The 26,773-nt window shown below is 39.1% G+C and overlaps 1 protein-coding gene across 1 annotated transcript; it reads right to left on the reverse strand.

Annotated features, from left to right (window-relative positions):
* Window positions 1–333: 333 nt before the first annotated feature.
* LOC123492739 lies at window positions 334–25,262 on the reverse strand. The gene is made up of 7 exons (XM_045225878.1): window positions 25,259–25,262; window positions 22,750–23,115; window positions 22,354–22,602; window positions 14,790–14,885; window positions 3,716–4,060; window positions 3,217–3,330; window positions 334–401 (listed from the first exon to the last, which is right to left on the reverse strand). The coding sequence occupies exons 1-7, from the start codon at window positions 25,260–25,262 to the stop codon at window positions 334–336; spliced, it is 1,242 nt and encodes a 413-aa protein (XP_045081813.1).
* Between the last annotated feature and the right edge of the window lie 1,511 nt (window positions 25,263–26,773).

Here is a 26,773-nt window from a genome sequence, read left to right on the forward strand (position 1 = left end):
GAAATGGGCATTAACTGACCCTATTAGGGACCCTTTTCACACGTTTGAGTCTAACTCTGATGCCGCGATATACTGCGGTTGAAGAGACCGATCACACATAGGACTTTTCATGAGGGACTTTGGAGAAAAGGTACAGTAATTATTACTATACTATTTAATTTAACTTGAAAAGGTGGTTAATTAATGTACATATCATTGTAGGTAAAGTGTAAAAATGAAAAAAATATGTTGATCACCATGTGATCATTCATAACTTTGACAAAACCTCATCTTCGTCCTGATCCGCATCTTTACTGATGTCACGTCAGATCAGCCAATCAGGCCTGTGGACCATCACTCCTTGTCCTTCTCTCCATCATAAGAACTGGAGTTATCTGCTGTCTGATCATCTTCATCATCATCTACACCACCAGGAAATAGATCAATTTAAGACAAATGTCAGTATATTATATGTAGTATGTTACCTGCTTTTGCCATATCCCTGTGTATGCACCTATTGTATGCAAGCATTAATAAATATCACTGTGAACATTGATACTGATTGAAGTTGTTGCAATATGTATTGAGTGCATTGGTCAGAGGTGCCAGAGGTTATCATGAAGGAAAATCGTTTTTTATTTCACGAAAAGTGACAGAGAATCTGGACGTTGTAGTCTTGTTGAATGCTACGGGTATGGGAAAATATTTTAGCTTGTTTATATTCTTCACATACGTTTCATATCTAACTGAGGGGCAGGGGTCTGGTGTTTATCGTCCAGATGAACAGATGGACAGGTGTAGTGCAGGGTGCTTGTCTTCAGCAGAGAAAGAGAATGATGCATGTTAGCCCTACTGCAGTGGAAAGTTACAGTTGGTCAGTGTCTCTGTCCCACATCACCCTTATTGTCAACTACCCCTCAAATCACCCACACATTTACACTTGGTGGAACAGTGACCAGGACCCGGTTTCCCAAAAGCATCTTAAGGCTAAGTTCATCGTTAGAACCACAGGATCTTTGACTTAAGATGCCTTTGGGAACCCGGGCGCTGGTTCTTTTGGAACTGGGTTGAGCAGGCCGAGTAAAGTACAGTCAGACAACAGTTTCAACAAACAACACTTTAATAGGGAATGGCGGTGGTCACACGTTCCATTTCATAGTTTTTTTTTCAATGTTCCAAATCTCAAACAAATAACAGAAATGAAACAAACCAAACAGAAAAGGGGCACAGGAAGTGGTGAAGACCAGGAAACAGGCATCCATATTCTCTCTATAGTACCGTTGCTTCAACTGAAAGTCCTCTGTATGATCTCACCAAACGCATACGCTTTCAGCCAACAAAGGGATCCACCATGCCCCTGGACTGCATCAATTCCTGTGGGCGGCCGTACCTCAAACAAACAGAAACAGGGGTTAAATGGGAGATTTAGTGAGTCAATTAGTCACACCTGTGACACACACCTAAATATTTTGCCCATTTTTTAAAAAGAGAGTCAATGATTAGATGCTTCACCAACCACACTCTGTTGACAGGTGGACAGTAAATCTGGCAAAACATACTGAGACATAATAGCCATCTCTTCTCTCAGTCTATGAGAGACCCAGTGATGTTCACCTCAGCAGGTTTCACTCTACACTGAGCAGCTTCTTCCTGTCACTCACACCACAGGAAGTGATGCGTTCCTCACTTGCCCCTCCTCTAACTCAGACCCCAATCATATTCTCCCGAAAAGGTGCTTCTCGGAATAGGGGGCTGTGATCAGTGCAAAGACAGGAACTACTAATTGACGAATAACATCATGACAAAGGCAATTTTTTAAAAACTCTTTATTTGTCGTCATAAATATTTTGCCAATTCAATCTAATGGCAGGTGGACTGAAAATCGGGCGAGAGAGAGCGAGAGGATAAGGTACATTTCATCCCCCAGTGTTAGTCTATGAGAGACCCAGTGATGTTCACCTCAGCAGGTCTCACTCTACACTGAGCTTCTCCTTCCTGTCACTCACACCACAGGAAGTGAGCAATACCCTCACTGGCCCTCCTCTACCTCAGACCCCTATCATATTCTCCTTATAAGTCATTCTTGGAATAGGGGGCTGTGATCAGTGTAAAGCCCAAACAGGAAATCCTAATTGGCGTTTAACATCATGACAAAGGCAATTTTGGTTTAACTCTTTATTTGTCTTTATAAGTGATCAGTATAATGCAATTGTCTACTGCTGGGTACTTTGCCCCTCAGGGTCACCCTGTAAAAAAAAATACCAAATCACTAACACACACAACAGAGATCTAAGTTAAGAGAGGCCAAAAGAGGCAACTACTCCTCTGCAACCATTAAACAGTTGTGTTTTTACTTCTAACTCCTCCTCTCTAACCTCACCCTGTACCACTGAGCTGTGTGGCCTAACTGAGTTGGAGAGGGCTACAGTCGCCATGAGGTACAATTCACAATTATAAACTGGGTGGTTCGAGCCCCGAATGCAGATTGGCTGACAGCCGTGGTATATCAGACCGTATACCACGGGTATGACAATATATTTATTTTTACTGCTCTAATTAAGTTGGGAACTAGTTTATAATAGCAATAAGGCACGTCAGCGGTCTGTGGTATATGGCCAATATACCCCGGCTAAGGGCTGTATCAGGCACTCAGCGTTGCGTGCGTTAAGAACAGCTCTTAGTCGTGGTATATTGACCATATACCACACCCCCCCAGGCCTTATTGCTTAAATATATACTGCAGAGATTGATTGATTTACATTTTAATACATGTAATATAATTACACATATACAATACAGTAAGATTTCAACTTATATTCAAAGATATGGCCAACCGATTTTCCTCCTCTTCCATCCTCCTCCACTTTGTCATCTTGTAGCAGCATACACTACATGGGGGTCCAGCTCCTTCTCTCTTCTCCTCTCCATCTTCCTCTTCTTGGAGGTTAAATTCAGGGCGGCATAATTCAATGCATCTGGATCTTGGTTCTGTAGATGTATAAATACCATGACATACAATTACAGTGTTTCTGAATAGTATTTCTGAATTATATTTCAAAAATAATATCACTGAACATACAGTATTTAATCATACAATATTTACCTGATCATTTTGTGTTTGTCGTTGAGAATCAGGTCCTGAATATGATATAAAAAGAGAGATGGATGAGAGAAGAGATTAACGGATAATTTCATTCTAGTTCACAGGCCCCATATTATCATGAAATGGGCTCTTACCTGTGTTGTGTCTGTTTGTGTCTCGTCTAATCTTGAGGACCAGGATGAGGATTACTATAGGCAGTGCCGCAGTCACAACACCCAGGATCAAAACCAGTGGAATGGGGTACATTCCTACAAAACCGATTTCAATCAGAATCAGAACTATTTAAAACATTACCCCGTTTGCTACCAATGGAACATTCTCAGTCTAGGTTGCTATAAAATGCTGTTGCACTTTATTTATATTCTGCGGTACTTTCATGGTACATCATATTAATTAATTTACGAAAGATTCTCACTTAACATAACAGAATAAACATACCTTCTTCACAGTGCTCTGTAAGGTCCTTTTCTGAATTGTTGTGACCTTTTGGACGATTAGGAGAGATAAATATTCCCACTGTTATTCCAACTGTAGTACGATACTATATCTCCAACATTTTCTCAATATCTCTGATACCTCATATACATGTTAGTGCATTTGGAGTCATAGCAGACAAGTTGTTGAAAATATTACCTTGGACCTTCAGGAGAGTTGCATTGGTGAAAATGACGTATTTATCGAACATTCCACAGAAGTAAAGACCAGAATCAGCTACATCCAACTCTGTGATTTTGAGGAAGATTATTATATGGCTGACAAACATTTCCATATGGCTGGGCTGAAAACCATTGTGATGCTGGACAGGTAACTCAGAGCTGTACATAGACGCGATGCATAGGGGCTCTGAGTCGTTGACTTGCTTGAACCAGCCAACGTGTCCTGGAGATCCAGTGACATTGGTGCACTGCAAAGTGACATTATCTCCAGGATGGACCACCACTGAGGAAGGAGGAGAGACCGACACAACAGGGGTCAGATCTGAAAGAGAGAAGACAAAGGTTTAGAAACAATTCCAAACATAGAACTTTCTGTTCACTCATGCACTACTATACCTAAGCATAGTCTTAACTATGAATCCCAAAATCATAATGACTTAGAAAACTTACACAAGCTGTAGAGGACAAGAGCTGGTAAATATATGCGTGCCATTCTGTGTTTAGATCTACACTGCCAGACCATGAAGGAAGGACTCCACCTTTAGATGAAAGTAATTTGTGATTAGGGGCGGGACATGGTGTGAGAGCCATATCTGCATAAAATGACCACAGATTATTTTGTTCTTACCACCAACCACTGATTTTCTACTCTTACATTTGGTTTGAGAGAGAGAATGATAATATATTATTGTAGGCTATAGTTTATCATTATAGAAGTTCCCAGAATTACCATTTTAAGTTGGTAAAACATACTGTATATTGTCAATTTTAAAGTAATAACGGGTCTGGATAGTAAACATTAAAAATATGTTTTCACAGTGATGACACCCATTAAAGTTACGTCTAGTCATTATTTTGGCCATTCTATCTGGGGTGGATAACTATTGGCTGGAATTGGTGGTTGTTAACCAATAGGGGGCGCTCCTCTGACTGCACCAGGTAGATCACTGAACGGAAGAACACATGCATTTGGCAGGAGCATTGGCTTTTAGTCACACTATAGTATACCTTAAAGGTATTGTGAGCTTCGCTGCATTACATTTGATCATAGAAGCTAAAAACAATAGTGTCAGCCCAACAGGACGCTCAGGTCTGTCTATCTGGCCTCTTGTAATCTGGGTTGTAATTCTGCTTGAGAATGTAACAGAGAGAATGTTTGTTACGATCAAGATGATGATGATAACTATCAGAACAAACGTTATGTTGTTCAGGAATCGGGTTTGATTCTCTTGAGAAGGAGAAAAATAATATCTATGTTTCAAATGAAGGAATTCGTAAGGTTGCTGACCAAAACAAATGGTGTAGTTAATAATACCTGTACCTATATTTGGTGCTCCGTGTGAGGATATAATGACATTATCAGATTTATTTGCATTGTATGTAGCCTTTTATTTTGAGATCAGGTCTCTGATTGCTAAAATATAATAATGTATCATAAACAATAATAGTCTAATAATTTATAATGGGGAAGATTATGTGTTAAAGTTTACCTGATCGACTGGTGCAGTTGGTAATCTATCAGTTCAGATTAAAAATAGGAAGGAAAAAAATGACATTAAGTAGAGTTTACGAGCAATCTTATTGAAGCGGTATATTTTCCTCTTACATGGACACATCGTCGAACATTACTGTGAAACATACATAACAGTACATCGATTAGTAGCTATTAGTATGCAAATTAGATGCAAATTACAGGTCTTTCTACACCTCTAGGTCCTCTGTTCCTTTCCTTGCATATCCCACATGACAGTAGAATGATCACAATCACAATGACAATGTTTGATGTGACCAGAGCAAGAGCGGTAAGAATCAGGGGGAAATCATACTCTGAAACCAAAGGATTTGATGATTTCAATCTGCTAATTTTCAATAAATGTTTTACTGGAGGAATATCAGGTAATAGTACATTTGATCTTGCAATACAGGTTACAAATTATGCATGCTATGAAACACTGTAAATGGTAAATTGGTGAAATAAGTGAAAGAAATTACCTTGACTCTTCTGGCTGGACTGACTCAGACATCATACTTCAAAAACAAACCTTTCTCAAAGGTCACAGTTTCATAATCCTGTGCAGCAAAGTAATGCATCCCTATACAGTTGCAGTCTGAAGTTTACATACATTAAAACTCGTTTTTCAACCACTCCACAATTTTCTTGTTAACAAACTATAGTTTTGGCATGTCGTTTAGGACATCTACTTTGTGCATGACACAAGTAATTTTTCCAACAATTGTTTACAGACAGATTATTTCACTTATAATTCACAATTCCAGTGGGTCAGAAGTTTACATACACTAAGTTGACTGTGCCTTTAAACAGCTTGGAAAATTCAGGAAAATGATGTCATGGCTTTAGAAGCTTCTGATAGGCTAATTGACATCATTTGAGTCAATTGGTGTGTACCTGTGGATGTATTTCAAGGCCTACCTTCAAACTCAGTGCCTCTTTGCTTGACATCATGGGAAAATCAAAATAAATCAGCCAAGACCTCAGAAAATAAATGGTAGACCTCCACAAGTCTGGTTCATCCTTGGGAGCAATTTCCAAACGCCTGAAGGTACCACGTTCATCTGTACAAACAATAGTACGCAAGTATAAACACCATGGGACCACGCAGCCGTCATACCACTCAGCAAGGAGACGCGTGCTGTCTCCAAGAGATGAACGTACTTTGGTGCGGAAAGTGCAAATCAATCCCAGAACAACAGCAAAGAACCTTGTGAAGATGCTGGAGGAAACAGATACAAAAGTATCTACATCCACAGTAAAACGAGTCCTAAGCCGAAGAACACCATCCCAACCGTGAAGCACGGGAGTGGCAGCATCATGCTGTGGGGGTGCTTTGCTGCAGGAGGGACTGGTGCACTTCACAAAATAGATGGCATCATGAGGAAGGAAAATTATGTGGATATATTGAAGCAACATCTCAAGACATCAGTCAGGAAGTTAAAGCTTGGTCGCAAATGGGTCTTCCAAATGGACAATGACCCCAAGCATTCTTCCAAAGTTGTGGCAAAATGGCTTAAGGACAACAAAATCAAGGTATTGGAGTGGCCATCACAAAGCCCTGACCTCAATCCTATAGAAAATGTGTGGGCAGAACTGAAAAAGCGTGTGCGAACAAGGAGGCCTACAAACCTGACTCAGTTACACCAGCTCTGTCAGGAGAAATGGGCCAAAATTCACCCAACTTATTGTGGGAAGCTTGTGGAAGGCTACCCGAAACGTTTGACCCAAGTTAAACAATTTAAAGGCAATGCTACCAAATATTAATTGAGTGGATGTAAACTTCTGACCCACTGGGAATGTGATGAAAGAAATAAAAGCTGAAATAAATCATTCTCTCTACTATTATTCTGACATTTCACATTCTTAAAATAAAGTGGTGATCTGAACTGAGACAGGACATTTTTACTAGGATTAAATGTCAGGAATTGTAAAAACTGAGTTTAAATTTATTTGACTAAGTTGTATGTAAACTTCCAACTTCAACTGTATCTGACTGCCTTGCATCTGAAATGGTCAGCATGAAGGAGGGAATGAGGTAGAGTATATCACACAATGGGGATTCAACAACCAATCAAATTCACCTGAAGAAAACAATAAATATGCCCAACGGGCCAATGAATTCACTACCACTCTTGATCGAGCCCAAACACCCTGACGGCGTGGGGTCAACATATGTTATACTTCGTTCTCTCCTTTAGGGAACAGGTACTTATATTCATGACTGTATGTTCCCCCTTCAATCGGTCACTCGATATAACATACTATGGGGACACATAATCCCGCCCCAAGCCGGCTCAGAGGGTAGCAAACTAGGAGGCACACGGCAGCCCAATCACACAGAGGTTCCACTGGCTCCAAAAGGGGGTCTAATACTTACCTGAGATGCCTGAACTGTCAGAGCCTCAAGAAGCCTGAGCAGTCAGAGACCCATATAGGGAACCAGATCCTGCTGCAACTTGGCTCTGTGCACTGACACGCTGCAGCCCAAGTCCATAGACACCACAGTTCCAAGAAACTTTCCACACAGAGCACAATACTTACCTTACAAGCCTGAAATGTCAGAACTCATACAAGGAACCGGAAGTCCACAACAACAGAACAGCTGCTGTAACTTGGCAAAGCGCACACACGTGCGCTGCATAGCATTGACCAGAGTCGATTAACCATAGCGGCCCGAGGCTCAAATCCACAGGAAAACCTGCAGTACCCTGGAATCTGTGTACTCATGCGCTGCCATGGCAGCCCAAGGCTCAAACACACAGGGAACTGTGGTAACCCTGATAAATGCACACTCTGTGACTTGATAATGCGCATTCGCACGCCGCCTCATCAACGAACCATGGCAGCACAAGGCTCAATCCCACAGGGGAACTGTGGTAACCCGGATAAAAATGCGCACCCGGCGTGCTGCCTAACACCTGCTCCCCGGACCCAGCCATAAGAACACTATGAGCCAGACTGGGAGCAGTTACATCCAAGCGAAGACATGTGGGGAACCTCAACTCGCTGCAGCACAGATATCACCTATCGTCATGCCCCTGAACAATGCCCAAGAAGCCGCCACACCCCTAGTGGAGTAAGCACGCACACCGCTAGGCAAACCTTCCCCCTTTGCTGTCATGTGGCAAAGTGTGTTTGAACGATGTAAGTAAAAAAACAGACCCAGAAGAGTTTTTTGGTTGAAGAGTTGTGTTTAGTTGTTTAAGGTTCCAACAATGTCATTTTCTTAACACATCTAGTGACTAAATGACAGCATAGGTCTCAAGTATCATGCTAGCTAGTCTTGGGTGTTAGCCTGGAAGAAGTTACAGGAGAGATGGGAGGGACAAAAGTAACACATTGTTAACTGATGACCTGGAATAAAATAAAACAAAGTTTAAGCACAGGCCATTGTCCCCTCTAATTCATATTGCTATTATAATGTTAGCAAAATATCAACAATGTTTGAAAATTATGTCATTTTTAGAATTAGGCAATAATCAATCGACTTGATGGATCAGCATCTCACATAAGCTTTTATAGACAGGTTAGTGGTTAAAAATAGGTATCTTTATGATTCTGGGGGTGAATTACCTTGTGTCAAGCCATGGAAATGTAATAACCATGATGAGTTTCCTGTTTGTGAAGAAAATAAAAATGTTTATTCTATCAAGACACAAGGAGCACGCATGACAAGGACAGCTGGAGTGCACCTGATTGGTAGGGCTAAGCATGAATAGTAATTGAAAATTGTGAAAAACATCTCCTTCTACATTCCCATTAAAGTGAGATGAGAAAATGATTGTTAATATAACTATTATGTCATCCATTTGTGTCCGATAAATATTGTAAGGCAAAATATTGTGGTTGTGCAACATTGCGATAAATTTCGAACCTGTAGCATTCATTTTTCAAATCGACACGAACATGAAATTATGGCTGATAGTACATTTGTTGAAAGTAACAAACATTACAAACCAGAAAAATTTAGATAACAGATATTCTGCACTTTTTGCCAGCTGTTACTTCCGTCCCATGGCTGTGTTACTCCCACCCCACCAGCAGGTACAAAAGTAACGTTGCGGTAGTTCTGTTCTTGGTCTATTTAATTTCAACGCATTTAACCTAGAAATGAAATTACAGTTGCTAATGGTAGTGGACATATATAAGTTGTTTGTCATAAAATATGATGTCTCTAGTTCTATCGATCTCTTAGTAATTAGGAAAAAAAACTAAAAGTGTTTATTTTGTCCCGGTTCTACTTAGACTTTTGCAGACTTTTCTCCTCCACAAGACTATCAGGAGAATGTGTGTTGCTATGAGGATAGTAATGATATCAACCAGAACAAACGTTATGTAGTTCAGCAATCCAGCTTGATTCTCTTGAGAAGTAGAAAAATAAATACATAAGTGTAAAAGGAGGGAATTCTTAAGGATGCTGACCAGAAACCCCCACATATAGTTTATAATAACTGTAACTACATTTGGTGCCCCGTGTGAGGAGAAGACATGATTATCAGAATATGTAAAGTTATATGCATAGCTTTTTTTAAATCAGCTCTTAGAAGTTCTTACCCTCAATGTCCAGCTTGGTTTCGTTCACTTGAGTTATTCATTGGCTAAAGAGAAACTCAGAAATTAAAACTGGAAACATAGTATGCTATTAAACTTCCTGTTTCTTCACTTAACTTGACACATGAGATATGCACCATCTCCAAAATAGTATTAATTATACCAGAATATTCCACAATGATACGATCCAACATAAGCATGGGCAACATTCCATAGGGTCAAATTAAAGCTAAAATCATCCTTTTGCAGCTCAAAACGAGATGTATTTGCGAAATCTTGCTGGAATTGCACTTTTTCATAGTAGGTTGTTACAATGGGTACAAGTCCATGTCCTGGTGTGTGTTTCAGCCATATCCAGGATAACACTGAGTCTACTGTGGAGAACCACTCCAGAGTCACAGATTCCCCTAGGGGCATCGATTCTGTTTGCACAGACTGAGATACAATGGGACGCATGCTACCATCTGGAACACACTGGACATAGTTGGAGAGGGAAATATTTGCCCATGGTGTAAATCATCCAGAGGTAAAGGGCTCATGTTTGGCTAATGTATGTAGATGTAAAATTAATAAATGGACATCCTCATTTGCATAATAGTTACAGTAAAGCCATGTCAATAAGTTGAGCCAAGGTAGAGAACAATGTCAGTTATCTTACAGTAAATAGCTTCCAAAACACAGGAGACTAGGCAGTCTAGATATGCACATACAGTACTTAGTGAGATGCAGAATCACCATACAGATGAATAGTGGGGTCATCTTGCAGTCCACCCTGAGTGGTTACTCTCCCCCACCATGAACCAAATGGACTGGTGCAGTAATCTGATCAGTAGGCTTTTTTGCCTGACAGTTACAGAGAAAGGCAGAAAGTCACCTTTTTTCTCTGATTGGTGGGAGAGACATCACACCCTTCATGGTAGGTGGGTGAACAGACACTGTACTTCTCACAAAGAGAGCATTTATTGCAAATCATATACAATACATGTATATCTATGCAGTATGTGGAGTCAGAGAGATTCTCATGGTGTTTAAGCACCAGGTCTCTCTTGAAAAATATATGTTTATCTCAACGAGACTAAACATAGGTTAAATAAAAAAGCATCTCTTCAGTGATACGGAATACAGTGCCTTCAGAAAGTATTCATACCCCTTGACTTCTTCCACATGTTGTTGTGTTACAGCCTGAATTCAAAATGGATAAAAAATAAATACATCTCTCACCCATCTACACACAATACCCCATAATGACAAAGTGATCATTGCTAGACAGTCATTTTCAAGTCTTGCTATAGACCTTCATGCCGATTTAAGTCAAAACTGTAACTAGGCCACTCAGGAACATTCAATGTAGTCTTGGTAAGCGACTCCAGTCTATATTTGGCTTTGTGTTTTAGGTTATTGTCCTGCTGAAAGGTGAATTTGTCTCCCAGTATCTGTTGGAAAGCAGACTTAACTAGGTTTTCCTCTAGGATTCTGCCTGTGGTTAGCTCTATTCCGTTTCTTTTTATCCTAAAAAGCTCCCTTGCCGATGACAAGCATACCCATAACATGATGGAGCCACCATCATTCTTGAAAATATGAAGAGTGGTACCTAGTGAAGTGCTGTTGCCCCAAACATAACGCTTTGTATTCAGGACATAAAGTTAATTTCTTTGCCATTTGTTTTTGCAGTTTTACTTGAGTACCTTATTGCAAACAGGTTGCATGTTTTGGAATATTTGTATTCTGTACAGGCTTCATTCTTTTCACTATGCCATTTTGTTAGTATTGTGGAGTAACTATAATGTTATTGATCCATCCTCATTTTTTTCCTATCACAGCCATTAAACTCTGGAACTGTTTTAAAGTCACCATTGGCCTCATGGTGAAATCCATGAGTGGTTTCCTTCCTCTCCGGCAACTGAGTTAGGAAGGGCGCCTGTATCTATGTATTGACTGGGTGTATTGATACACTATCTACAGTGTAATTAATAAAATCTCCATGCTCAAAGGAATATTCAATGTCTGCTTTTTTTAAATATTTACCCATCTACCAATAGGTGCCTTCTTTGTGAGCCATTGGAAAACTTCCCTGGTCTTTGTGGTTGAATCTGTGTTCGGAATTCACAGCTCGAGTGAGGGACCGTACAGATAATTGTATGTGTGGGGTACAGATATAAGTTAGTCATTAAAATAAGCATATTTACCCATCTATATATACAAACATTTTACATACCAGATTTCATGGCCCTATGTCCATCAGTTCATCTCATAGCCCGGGTGTTATATGGTGCCATCTAGCGGTGTAGCATAACCAACTTTGAATGCAGCAATTAATCATTCTCAAATTCCCTAGATACTAATTCATTGAGTCTATATGCCGAATCTGGAGTCAATCTGACTTATGGTTCATGAGAAGAAGATTTTTAAAGTATTTTTTTATCATTAGCATATGTGTTAACATGCATCTATAGGTACAGTGCAGCCATAATATTATTCTCAAAACCATTAAAAACTGATGTAGTGAGTCTAAATACAAAATCTGGAGTGATTCTGACGTATGGTTTATGAGGAGAAAATGATTGAAGATGATTTTGAGCATTAGCGTTACACATGCAAAGAATTAGTTGTTAATAGCTTCCTTGTTTTTTGAGATATCAATACAAAATTCAGTGTTGTTCATTTTAGGGATGTTCATGATCACTTTGACATGTTTCAAGCTGATAGGTCACTGTGGAGTGGATTTATAGGGGTTTAGATGGACACATACAATCAGATTTTTTATTAGTCAATAACTCAGCCATCTTTTGACCAATCCCTTGACTTTTCTCAAACTAAGTAAAGATGTGCCATGGGCCTACATTCCTACATTTGCTGTCATTTGGTCTTATGGTTAATGCATATTTTCTGAAAGGTCCCAGAGTCTGCAACACCACTTAGCAAGGGGCACCACCAAGCAAGCGGCACCATGAAGACCAAGGAGCTCTCCAAACAGGTCAGGGACAAAGTTGTGGAAAAGTACAGATCAGGGTTGGGTTATAAAAAAAATATCCAAAACTTTGAACATCCCACGGAGCACTATTAAATCCATTATTAAGAAATGGAAAGAATATGGCAACACAACAAACCTGCCAAGAGAGGGCCGCCCACCAAAACTCACAGACCAGGCAAGGAGGGCATTAATCAGAGAGGCAACAAAAGACCAAAGATAACCCTGAAGGAGCTGCAAAGCTCCACAGCGGAGATTGGAGTATCTGTCCATAGGACCACTTTAAGCCGTACACGCCACAGAGCTGGGCTTTACAGAAGAGTGGCCAGAAAAAAGCCATTGCTTAAAGATAAAAATAAGCAAACACGTTTGGTGTTCGCCAAAAGGCATGTGGGAGACTCCCCAAACATATGGAAGAAGGTACTCTGGTCAGATGAGACTAAAATTGAGCTTTTTGGCCATCAAGGAAAATGTCTGGCGCAAACCCAACACCTCTCATCACCCCGAGAACACCTTCCCAACAGTGAAGCATGGTGGTGGCAGCATCATGCTGTGGGGATGATTTTCATCGGCAGAGACTGGAAAACTGGTCAGAATTGAAGGAATGAGGGATGGCGCTAAATACAGGGAGTTCTTGAGGGAAAACTGTTTCAGACTTACAGAGATTTGAGACTGGGACGAAGGTTCACCTTCCAGCTGGACAATGATCCTAAGCATACTGCTAAAGCAACACTCGAGTGGTTTAAGGGGAAACATTTAAATGTCTTGGAATGGCCTAGTTAAAGCCCAGAACTCAATCCAATTGAGAATCTGTGGTATGACTTAAAGATTGCTGTACACCAGCGGAACCCATCCAACTTAAAGGAGCTGGAGCAGTTTTGCCTTGAAGAATGGGCAAAAATCCCAGTGGCTAGATGTGCCAAGCTTATAGAGACATTTACGCTCAAGTTTTTTATGTTTTAGTCTTAGTTCTTGTTTGTTTCACCCCAAAAAATATTTTGCATTTTCAAAGTGGTAGGCATGTTGTGTAAATCAAATGATACAACCCCCCCCAAAATCTATTTTAATTCCAGGTTGTAAGGCAACAAAATAGGAAAAATGCCAAGGGGGGTGAATACCTTCGCAAGCCACTATATATATCATGTACATTTGTGTTATTTGCGATAATGGTTCATGAGAATACGTTTTTTAAAGGTTTTCCAAAATGTTCAAGGTGGAACCCCAAATGATTACAAGTGAATCTGCATCATCAACATATGGGCATTTTACTTTTACAGTATGTCACCTAAGTTGATAGGTAATGAAACATTTGAACAGACAGTAAACAACATTTGCATTTGTAACAGCTGAAGGATTGAGAAACTGAATCATTGAATTGATCTATTTCCTGAGGAGGTAGATGATAAAGAGGATGGTCAGACAGCAGAAGAGGGCTCCAGTTCTTATGATGGAGAGGAGTACAAGGATCCTCATATCCACCTGAATATCACCACCTGAAAGAATTAAACCTTTTATATTTTCCATTTTTGTATATTTTTATGTAATCAGGGTTGGGTAGGTTACTTTCTAAATTTAATTTGTTACAGTTACTAGTTACCTGTCCCCAAAATTATAATCAGTTATGTAACTTACTGGTCTCTGACTTGTGGTCAGACTCAATCAGGTGAAACAAAATTTAATTTGCGCCTTTTTTCAATGCTGAATTGAATGTCATTGAGAAAACAGAAAGGTGTTATAATGTATTTTTCCCCAACCATCCTTTCTGAATTTAGCAGTAATCCAATAATTCATCATTTAGCTTTTCAAAAGTATCTGAAATCTGATTGCAATATTTTTGCTGGTAACGTAACTGATTATGTTTCTGTAAAAAAAAAAAAAGTTGACATGCAACTGATTACATGTAATCAGTTACTCCCCAGTTACTCCCCAACCCTGTATATAATATAGTATTGGCTAATACAGTGTTATACCTAAGGGTCATGTTTGTATATTGTTAATAAACAAGCATATTATATTTACCATGAATGTACAGCTTGGTCCCGTCTCCAAACAGTATTTCCCCACATGAGGCCACAGCACAGTAGTAAGTCCCAGCATCAGAGAGGTTGAGGTTCTATCGTATCTGAAGATTATGCCTTTGTTAAATGTTTTTCATGACGAAATGGAATGTTGGTTATGTTAGTATCAAAAGGCAATATTTAGTATAAGGTAACATATAATAGACAGGAAGTGTATTGTAAACTGGCCAGCAGAGGGAGCCCATCTTGTTGCATTGGTTATAAATAGGGGTACACGAAGAAGATAGGACAGAGCAGACATTAGAATTGGACGCCACTGCTCTCCGGACCACGCGTGTCTGTAAACTCATGCTGAAGCTTGTGGTCTGAATAAACCTTATGATCAATGTTCAGTATGAGCAGACTCCTTTTGTTGACAGCAATAATTGCCACCATTCATCATATACTACATAATGGCGAGCTTGCCAGGAGGGATGATGCAATCCTTCTTTGCTGCATTTGGAGTTGCCAAGCTAACTCAAGCTAACTTCGGTCTGGAGTCATGACCCGACTAGACACAGCTAAGTTGTTGGTTTTGTTACTGCTTGTGTACACTGGAGGAGTGTACCCTTATGACTGTGCCTTAGGTGGTGTTTTTGCTGATGACTGGGGTCTGGCTAATCATTATACAAATTTTAAAAATTGTTTATAGAGATGTGTTGTTTGAATAGTAAGTCAAGAACAGTCGGGGCCAAGATATGTATACAATTTTAGAGCATTGCAGGTTTAGATAAGCCCTCGTGACGAGGCGACCACAGGGTGGGCCAAAATCCTGGACATGCGTTATGAGTGTTCAGGTTCAGTCTGGGACTGGGGGTTGGTGGGACATTTCTTGGGGATGGCTTACTCAACTTCTGTTCGACGGGATAGTTGCATTGGGGGGGATCGCTCACTGAAATAGCCATACCCACGGCAGAATAAATTTAGGGCAAACGAAACAGTACTCAATTAAAGGAACGCAATGCTGGGTTTTGTTACATGTTGTAGGCTGCAGTTAGCGAAAGGCTAGTGCTAAAGGCTAATTGTGTTGCGTGCTACATGATAATCTCAACCTTAGAGGTCCACTGCAATGGATTCAAGCCTCTTAAACTTGTTTGTATGTGGTGGAACTGAAAGTTTTACGCAAATGTGAGCTCTGTTATGTGTAATTGTGTGAGTATAACGTATAAAATAGTGACGCTGTAGCGTAATGCTATCGGTCTATTGTGTGGGAAGCATGGGCTTAAGGGGTTGTGCGCATGTGCGTGTGATTTTACGGGGCTAAAAACTACGACATGAGGTCGCGTTGAGCCTACAAAACAAAATGGTGGCTTAGGGTCAGAGGTCTTTGGGGTTTCTTTGCAGGGGTTTAATAGCTACTGAGAAGGAAAGGTGGACACCATCTTTTAAAATCGTTAGAGTGACTTTTATTTGAACGGGAAACTATTTGGCGATATGTAGTAAAGTTATAAATCAAATATATGTTGACGGAGTATAATTAATTAAATTAAAAGACGATTAAAATTAAATGAAATGTTTTGGAGCGATCTATGTAATAAATGATATTTGCGCATGCGTGATTCTGCAAAACAACACATTGGTTAAACTGCAGGGGGAGACAGAGGAACACAGACGACGAAACCAATACGCATAAAGAGATTTTAACACGATGATTCTAGTTTAAACTGTGATTGGTTAAAGATGAAACTTGTTTTGTAGCCTATTGAATTTATAAATTAAATATAGGATAACGGATTATAATAGATTGAATTAAATAATTAAATGACGGATTAAAATCAAGGTTTTTGGGCGATCTATAATTAGTCCTGAGTTTAGTCTTAGAGTGAATAATGTAGAACGAATGAATATTGAATGGTTGGAAATACTCAGTGATGGCATGAACTACTAAAAGCTGTTCTTGTGTCTTTGTCCCTTGTCATGAGAGAGGGGGAGCGAGGAGATACAGGAAGTGATCACGTCACGTGGCAGAGGATCAAGTCAAAAAGGTTTTGGTACTGATTGTGGTTACAAGATCTTTCCCTAACAAGATATGTGATGTTATGACGATTTCGCATAAGCTTGGCAAACTGATTCATTAAAAATTGCATTTTGGAGGCTATGTGCATCACTGGGGTTTAATTACAGATGTGTTGGGAATCCAGGATGGATTGAGGATTCTTCTGTGAAATGTATGATAATTAGAGCTAATAGAGCAAGGGGTTATGGGAATTGGAGTATTGAAGGGTTGTAAGGTTAGAAGGCTTTGTTTATGGGTATTTTAGTCTGAAGTTTACTAACTTCATTTACTTGCATTTGATGGGTTGTGGTAAGATAGCCAACACTAATTGATATTGGTGACATAGGAATAGGAATTGGGGTTAATTATTCAGGATGGTTAATGGATTTGTTTAGGTTATATTAAGAATTACAGGGGGAAGCTTATATAACTTATATAGTCTAAAATAGGATAGTTCACAATAAAGGAATATAAAGGGCTTGATATAGGGGAAAATTGATTAAAATAGTCATTTTTTGATCAAAGTAGGGTTAGAGTAGTGTTAGGAGAGACTAATGGCAGATGTTAGTACACCTTTCTCACATATGGATTCAGCAGAAAGACATCATCCAGCAGGGTGATTATGGCATCAGAGATGAAGACGAATACGAGCAGAAACAACGATGAAGATGAATCCAGAAGACGGAAGAAAACCGAGATGTCTGGGAACTTAAGGAGATGAGGATGATGACGATGAGAGTGATTGATGAGAGGCCATGGGTGGAGGTGACTCTGTGATCAGAAGGAAGTGGCAAGAGAGGAAAGAAGGATACTGGAGACTTGATCTCTGATGAAAGTTGAACGAAGAAGGAGACAAGAGATTCGAGTTCTGATGAAGAAAGTGATGAAGATTTGGAGATGAAAGGTGTTGTATGTTCAAGAGGATTTTATCCTACAATGACTAGCAAAGAAGAAATGGAGGTATAGACCGATGCTTATCATGCCTGGATAAAGCGAATAGTTTAGAAGAAGTAACACCGCTGAAGATACAGAAGAGGAGAAACTGCTGAGGAAAGGATCCCAAGAATTGAAGAAGAAGAATACATTGAGGCAAAGATGCTGAAGAAAAGTAAGAAGATGATGGAAGACGATATTTCGAGGACAGAACTTGAAATATAAGCTTTTGAAGAATCCTGATATGTCAACAACAAAGAACAGGGACGAAGAAACTCTGAGAAGTCAATCATACAATTGGTGGAGAAGAGAAGCTTGTGTGATGAAGAATCAGAGTGAACCAAATCAACAATCACTGTTACAGCTTCAACTGAACAATATCCGGAAGGGGGTATCAGCTGAGAGCATCGATTAGAGAAGAAGAGAAAATAGCCAACAATTGAAGTAAAAACAACCGACCATTAGAAGTGATAGTGAATAGGGGAAAAACTTATCTGGGTTCAGCCTAAAGAGGTTAAACATATCACTCTGTAAAATAAACTAATTAGGTTAGGATAGGGATTTGAAGTAGTAAAACAGTTTACTCTTCGGGAATCAATTGAGCTCTGTTATAGAAGTCAAATAGGAATTACAATAGACATACTAATATTAGAAGATACTGTTATTGCAGTGTTGGGAAGAGAATTGAATTGTACAATAAGATGTACACTAGACTGTCTAAGACAATCTGTCTGAAAACTTAATAGGGGTGACTGTTATTTTGGGTTATATTCTTACACTAAGAGATTTGAGGTTAGGCTAAAAGGTGTTTAGTCGGTTTTGCCAAGTCTGTGTAAAGGAGTCAGGAGCAGGTGGGGAATTCCCAATCACGTATTCTAAAAATTGGTGGGGAAGGAATTTTGTCAATAAATCAGGGGAAAAGGTTTTAAATGTTATGAGAGAAAAGATTAGATTAAAATAAGTTAGGAGAACTAGGGGTGAAGGAACTCTGAGACAGTAAGCTAAGTTTCAAAGTTAGTAGTAAGACAGAGAGAGAACAGTGAGGAAGGACATTTTAAAGTTTAGTGGGGAGATATGGTAGGAGTTTAAATCGATTAGGAGCAGATGCATTGAGAAAGTATGTGTTGCTGAATGATTTGAGGGTGATTGAGTATCTATATTTACAGTTTCCAGCAGGGAGATCAAGGTCATTATAGGTGTATTTTGTGTAATCAAAAGTTTGAAAGTCAGGGATTTAGAGATAGGACTGCGATTTGGGGAAAAAGTGACACTAGTGGTGATGGATGGAAGTACAAGGAAAGAGTTCAAAGTCTTAGGGGAAAACTGGGGGAAAAATTAGGAGTAACTAAGGACATCAACACGTGAGGCTATTATAACAACAGTAAGAAGCAATTTAACTCTTTCAACATTGATAGGTATTAAAGTCATAAATATATTGCATTTGATTATAAGGGAACCAATACAGCACCAATTTTAGGGGGGAAAACACTTATTAGGGTTTAGGATGGGGACGTTTCTCTCATATGGAGAGATAATTATGGAGAATAAGTGTTGTTATTAGGACCAGGAGTAAAAGGAGGTATAGTTTAGAAGAGGGTTAGGAGTGACTGTTCACTTATTTTGCGTAAGGTTACAGATAAAGATCAGGGAGAATATGTGTACTTATCTAGTGAAAGCATAGGAATTTGTTCCGGTTAAGAATTATTGGTTAAAGGGCTATGTAATTTGTAAGGTGATGCTTATAATGGAAGATTTGAAGTCTGTAAAACTTTCCACAGTCACAGAGGGAGTTAAGGATAAGTTTATTACAGTAGTCACTCCAACAGGGAATAATCGAATAGGATGTTGGTAGTTTCCCACTAGAGGGAATTAAGGGTTTTAATTCATCAACTAAATCAACAACGTTAATGGTAACTTTGGGAAGGGATTAATGATACGATGGTAATAGCAAATGTAGGAAGGATGACAACAACTTTTCTGAAATTAAAGGAGGCAGCAAGAGAGACTCAGGGGTTTAGGTTACTACGAATAGGGTTAAAAAGTAGAGCAGATAGTAGTAGAGAGCAATATAGGTTAATCTGAAATGGAGAAGAGAGATTCATCATGGAAGCTGCAGGATGGGGTCTTTTGATTTTGATGACAGAGGGGGGGGGCATCTGATCAGTGCTGCTCGTTCCTCTGTTGTGAAAATTAGAGATAGATTAACTCATTCGGTAAGAGTCAGTGAGGAATCTTGAGGGTTGATGTCTGTTGGGGATGCCAGCCCAAGACGTGTTAGACGGTCGCGCGGCCTCTGGCAGGTGTGGGTCAGGGTTATGCTTTGTCATGACTGTGGTATCGGCAACAGTCATTGACCGATAAAATAATGTCATTGTCAGAACAGTGGTTTAAGCCTAGGGTTTAGGTGTTCTTGGGTAAATGGATTACCCTATGGGAATTGTTAGATGGAAAGTAAAGTCAGGTAACAGTGGAAACCTGAAGTATTCAGGTGAACCAGTGAGGATAAAAGTTGTTGTTATTCTAATAAAACATATGAGGTAAGGGGTGTGTTTATGGGAAGATCAGATTGGGATGTTATAGGATTACTTAGGATAAGTATGACCTTAAGGGTAGTAATGACAAATAATATGTTACTTAGGACTTTGATGGTTAAAAGATTAGCTTTTGACTGACAATGTGACTATGGGAATTTTAGAGATATTTGGTAGGTTTGTGATGATAGAGTATATTCTTACCCTATGGGGGATAGGATGTTGTTACAGGTCAACGTTTAAGCTTCCATATGAGGTTTTTACCATTAAAAGAGGAGTGGTACCAATACAGAAATCTGAAGCTAGGGTTGAAAATGGGGTGAAAAGAGACATGGCTACAGGTCATAGTCTTCAAGCCTATCATTGAAGAATAAGTTTAAGGGAGAAGGGGGGACTTCATTCATGGTATGGTGTAACATTTGGGAAGATAATATTGATAAATATTAGTTATACTTTGAGTCCAGATAGTTCAGATAATATCACTGGGGTTATAGATGCATTATAAGGGATGCATTTGAAAGGATTTGGTTGCAAGATCAATTAGGCCAGTAGGGGCAGTGATGGGTTAATGACAGCTTTGATAGCAAGGTGTAATATGTTACTGACTTTTGAGGAAGCTATGAGATTGAAATAGGTTGGAGAATGATGCCGGTGTTGACTGTTCCGGATCTGGACGAAGACGGACGAGGGGGTCTAGATGGACTACTGAATGGATAAATATCCTTTTTGATTATTTGATCATTTTATTTTTATTGTTTCAAGGAAAACATTTTTTTTTTAGTATGATTTTAGTATGATTTATGAATCAAGGGGGGATAGGTTAATGTGATTCATGCATCATTTATGTATCATTTTTTAAATTCTTAGGTGAAATGGAGGTTTAATTTGAAAGTGGTTGTTTTGCAAAGGATACTGTTTGGTCGTTTATTTTCTTGTCATTCCAGAAGCATTTGGGAGAACATGTGGAGATTGGAATACTCAAACAAAGACAATATGAAGGGAGAATATGACTGGAGGAGATGAAACAAGGAGGGTGTGGCTGATTCCATCATCAACAAGTCCATTGGAAGAGGACACTACAGGGAGATGAAGTGTAGTGGACTACATTCCAGTGTCTGCAATGAAATATAGACATATTTGATGTGTAATACATAATTGTGTCATATTCTTAGGTATTGATTTTAGTAGAATGATGTTTGATGTTATTGAATGCAGATGAGGATCTTAGATGCTTTTGTTTATTTCGGTGAATGTTTAGGGACAGAGAAGGTCTAGGAAGGGAGAGATTCATTGTACGATTCGATGGGTTGACCAGCCGTACAATGGATATTTATGGATAGGATTTTGTTTACATGTGTATTTAATTACATCATAGTTTCAAATGCATTTACATGGTTAATGAGGTTATCTGGAGTACCGACGGTGGTTGCCTGGGGCAGAGGGACCGTGAGAGAATTTTACTGTCTTGATTGATATGGATGGATGGCTGCTGGACAGTTTTTCGCTCTTACACTCCATAGAGATTTCTTCATATGTCATAGTAATGTATTCACACTTCATAAACAGGTATTTCATAGGAAGGTATTTACACTCTAGAGGAGAATGTGTTTGGTTTAATGTTAAAGATACTCAAGGAGATAAATGGTTAATAGTCATAATCTTATTCTGTTTGTTTTCGAGACGTTTATTTCGTCTCGAAAGGGGGAATATCGTATCTGAAGATTATGCCTTTGTTAAATGTTTTTCATGACGAAATGGAATGTTGGTTATGTTAGTATCAAAAGGCAATATTTAGTATAAGGTAACATATAATAGACAGGAAGTGTATTGTAAACTGGCCAGCAGAGGGAGCCCATCTTGTTGCATTGGTTATAAATAGGGGTACACGAAGAAGATAGGACAGAGCAGACATTAGAATTGGACGCCACTGCTCTCCGGACCACACGTGTCTGTAAACTCATGCTGAAGCTTGTGGTCTGAATAAACCTTATGATCAATGTTCAGTATGAGCAGACTCCTTTTGTTGACAGCAATAATTGCCACCATTCATCATATACTACAGTTCCTCTTGGGGAGGTTGTAGACACAGCTCTGTGTAGGAGACCCAGCCTCAGAGCTCTTCTCACACTGATCATGCCTGTCTCCATGGGTGTAAATGATTCCTGGATGGGATTCTCCTGAGCCATGTCTGAACCAATAGACACTGTGTCCTCCTGCACAGGTCTCAGTGTGTATTGTACAGTTCAGAGTCACAGAGTCTCCTTGCTGGACTGACTCAGATACAGACTGCTGGAGCACAGTCTTACTGTTGAACTCTGAACCTGAAAATAGTGTTTATATATGTCAGTAAATCAGTGTTGAATATGCTGTAGTAAGATTATATCCAAAATGTTACTTTTATATTTACTGCTCTTTATCGATCAATTACATTTTTTTGGAATGTCTGAAAATCAGTACTATACCTTTTACATTGAGAATGGTTCCTTTTCCAAATTCCACCACATTTGAGTGTGCGCTTCCACAGTAGTACGTGGCTGAATCCGAGCTTTTCAAGTCTGAAATGCTGAGGTGATTTATTCCTTTGCTGCTTTGCACTGAGAAGCGAGGGTTATCCTTAAACTCATGGTAAAATGTAGCACCTTTGTCATACTTATAGATGGTTGAGATGAGATGAGGTTTTTCTCCGAAGGGTTGCTTGTACCAGGAGAAATGCATGGCCATGTCGCTTTTATAGAGGCAGTGCAGAACCACTGTGTCTCCAACATTGGCTGACGTGAGACAACTCTCCTGTTGTATGGCAGAGGGCTCAGTCCCATCTAGCGCATAAACTACAAAAAAACAAAAGAAAACATCTTACAAAGATATATTAAACCTTATATACATTAAAAGATTGGATTGCCTGCAACTTAGAGGCTGCTGCCTATGGTCACTTTAATAATGTTGACATTCTGTTTTACCCTGCCTATATGTATATACTGTATTCTAGTCAAGGCCTATGCTGTTTAACTATTGTTGTCCATATACTATTCTAGACAACGTATTCTTCAGATATACTACATACTCTATCCATATACCGCCCATAATGTCTATACATCCCATCACCTGTTTTCACGTTGTCATTATGGGGTATTGTGTGTAGATTGATGAGGAAAACAATTAATTGAATCAATTTTAGAATAAGGCTGTAACGTAACAAAATGTGGAAAAAGGGAAGGGGTCTGAATAATTTCCGAAGGCACTGTATATACTGGAGTATATTGGAGTAAACTAATGGACAACAACACTTAGGCTTCTACCTCCAGTTTATACATACTATATACATTTTACGGACACAGTATATTTGACAATAGTTATCTTTTGTTTGTTTTTAGTCCCATCCTTCAGCTCCACTCAACCCCCTCCCATCTATCTCTGAACACCATCCAGTTTTGATTTCTATTTGCCATATATTTTTAAACTGTGCTGTGATGTTTCACAAACGTTCTGAACCTTTCTATTCTTATAGTTTCTACAGATTGTAAATTAAAGATTAACATTTTTGCTAAGAGTATTATTATATTGTTGATCTATGACTTTTTAAATCACCCAGTAGTGCTATTTGCAGAGTTAGCTCCAGTTAATTGTTGCAATTCTCCAGCCATTCCTGAACCTGCGACCAAAAACTAGCTACAAATGGACAGTACCAAAACAAATTATCTAATGATTCTGTCTCTTCACAGAAAAATGTGCAGAGCTGGGATGGTTGTAACCCCCATATATATACCATTCTATTGGTTGCAAGAATTTTGTCTAATCATTTAAATGGAAAAACTCTAAGTTTTGTGTATCAGTTCATATACCATGTGCCATGGAATCGGTATATCGGTATATTTTGCAATCTACATGGCACAGCTGTCAATTGTTTGGTCCTTAAATGAAACCGGTATACTTTTTTATTTATCACAATTTTCTTTAACGAATTTTTGTCTTTAATGCAGGGCCGACAGAAAAGTTCCTTACTTTCTCCTCCTTCCACTTGCCTGCATAAAGGGAAAAAGGCCATTCTTGAACATGGGGTGAGACATTCTTACTAATCTGCTAGAGAACCAGTTCGGATTTAAGTATAACTTTTGTATGACTGAAGCCTTTAGTGAGAGGTCTAATGCTATAATATTTAATCATTTCTGCCCTCCGAATTCATATTCATTATATAAATAGGCCCATTTCATTTTGTCTGGCTTGCCGTTCCAAATAAAATGGAATATTTTTTGCTCATATAATTTAAAAACATAAGTCGCTAGGTGTAGGCAAGGCCATAAGCAAATAGGTAAACTGGGATATGACTAAAGAGTTAATCAGGGTGATTTTCCCACAAATAGACAGGTATTTTCCTTTCCACGGTAGCAAGATCTTATCTATTTTTGCTAAATTTCTATAAAAATGTATTGTAGTGAGATTATTTATTTATTTCGGGATATGAATACCGAGTATGTCCACGTCACCATCAGACCATTTTATTGGTAAACTACACGGTAATATAAAAGTTGTATTTTTTTGTACTTATACGTAATATAGTACATTTATCATAATTTGGTTGTAATCCAGAGAGGTTAGACACATTATCTAGATCCTCTATGAGGCTATGGAGGGATCCAAATTGTGGATTTAAAAGAAAACAGGAATCATCAGCGTACAATGACACCTTATGTTTTTGTTGTGTATACACACAGATATTACTGCACTGTTGGAACTAGGAACACAAGCATTTCGCTACACCCGCAATAACATCTGCTAAACATGTGTATACGACCAATAACATTTGATTTGATTTTAAGTGCAAGATTGGATTGCCGCAAAGTGTCTGTGAATGTTAATGAAATCAATTGTACCATTATACACCCTGATGAAGGCTATGCTGAAACATGTCAGCTTTATTTTTTGTAAATGTTGTTCTATTGAACATACCATCAAAATAAAGTTTTAAAAACGTACCCATCTCTCCAAGTAGAAGAAATTTGCACAGTGGTGCGAACATCTTAATAGCTGTCATCCTTTTCAAACCTGTGTCTTGAGTGGAAAAGTCTACCCTTGTAGACCACTTCTCAAATGAGGTTATTTCGTTTCTCAGATGCATTGTATAGTCTGCAGTATGTCATGTAGCATTTCAGCAGAATTTGCTAGTTTCCCCAGTGGTAGGCTAAGTGCCCCTGTGGTGGCTTCACCTAACCCAGATTACAAGAGACCGGATGGACAGAGCTGAGCATCCTGTTGGATTGACACTATTGTGTTTATCTTCTATGATCAAATGTAATGCAGCGAAGCTCAGAATGTCACTTTTTGGATAAAGAATGAAGTTTAGCTAATGCCTGGCCTTCGTTTTCAAACGAGGATAGATACCATTGTCTTAATGAAGTTAAGCTAAAGCCTGGCCTTCATTTTCAAAGGACAATCCCTTTTAAGGTATACATTAGGTGGACTACAAGCCAATGCTCCTGTCATCCGCAAGAGTTCCTAAGTTCAGTGATTTACTTGGTGCAGTCAGAAGAGTGCCATTTCCAGCCAAAAGTTACCCATACCAGGAGCTCCTAACGCCCAATACAATTATTCAATGCAACCGTTCTGGGTGTCATCACTGTGAAAACAGATTTGGAATATTTACTAACGGTCATCCAGACCCTTTATTTAAAACGTTATTACTTTAAAATTGACAATATACAGTATGTTTGACCAACTTTTAAAATGGTACAATACTGGTAACCTCTATGATGATAAACTACAGCCTACAACTAAAATATATTATCCTTTGCTCTCTCAAACCAAATGCAAGAGTGGAAAATCAGTGGTTGGTGATAAGAAAACATTATCTGTGGTCTCACACCATTTTCCGCCCCTAATCACAAATTACTTTCATCTAAAGATGGAGTCCTTCCTTCACGGTCTGGAAGTGTAGATCTAAACACAGAATGGCACGCATATATTTACCAGCTCTTGTCCTCTACAGCTTGTGTACGTTTTCTAAGTCATTATGATTATGTGATTCATAGTTGAGACTAGGTTTAGGTATAGTAGTGCATGAGTGGACAGAAAGTTATTGTTTGGAATTGTTTCTAAACCTTTGTCTTCTCTCTTTCAGATCTGACCCCTGTTGTGTCTGTCTCTCCTCCCTCAGGGGTGGTCCATCCTGGAGATAATGTCACTCTGCAGTGCACCAATGTCACTGGATCTCCAGGACACGTTGGCTGGTTCAAGCAAGTCAACGACTCAGAGCCCCTAGGCATCGCGTCTATGTACAGCTCTGAGTCAACTGTCCGGCATCACAATGGTTTTCAGCCCAGCCATATGGAAATGTTTGGCAGCCATATAATAATCTTCCTCAAAATCACAGAGTTGGATGTAGCTGATTCTGGTCTTTACTTCTGTGGAATGTTCGATAAATACGTCATTTTCACCAATGCGACTGTCCTGAAGGTCCATGGTAATATTTTCAACAACTTGTCTGCTATGACT

The sequence above is a fragment of the Coregonus clupeaformis genome, chromosome 16 (genome assembly GCF_020615455.1).
Source record: "Coregonus clupeaformis isolate EN_2021a chromosome 16, ASM2061545v1, whole genome shotgun sequence".
NCBI lineage: Eukaryota > Metazoa > Chordata > Actinopteri > Salmoniformes > Salmonidae > Coregonus > Coregonus clupeaformis.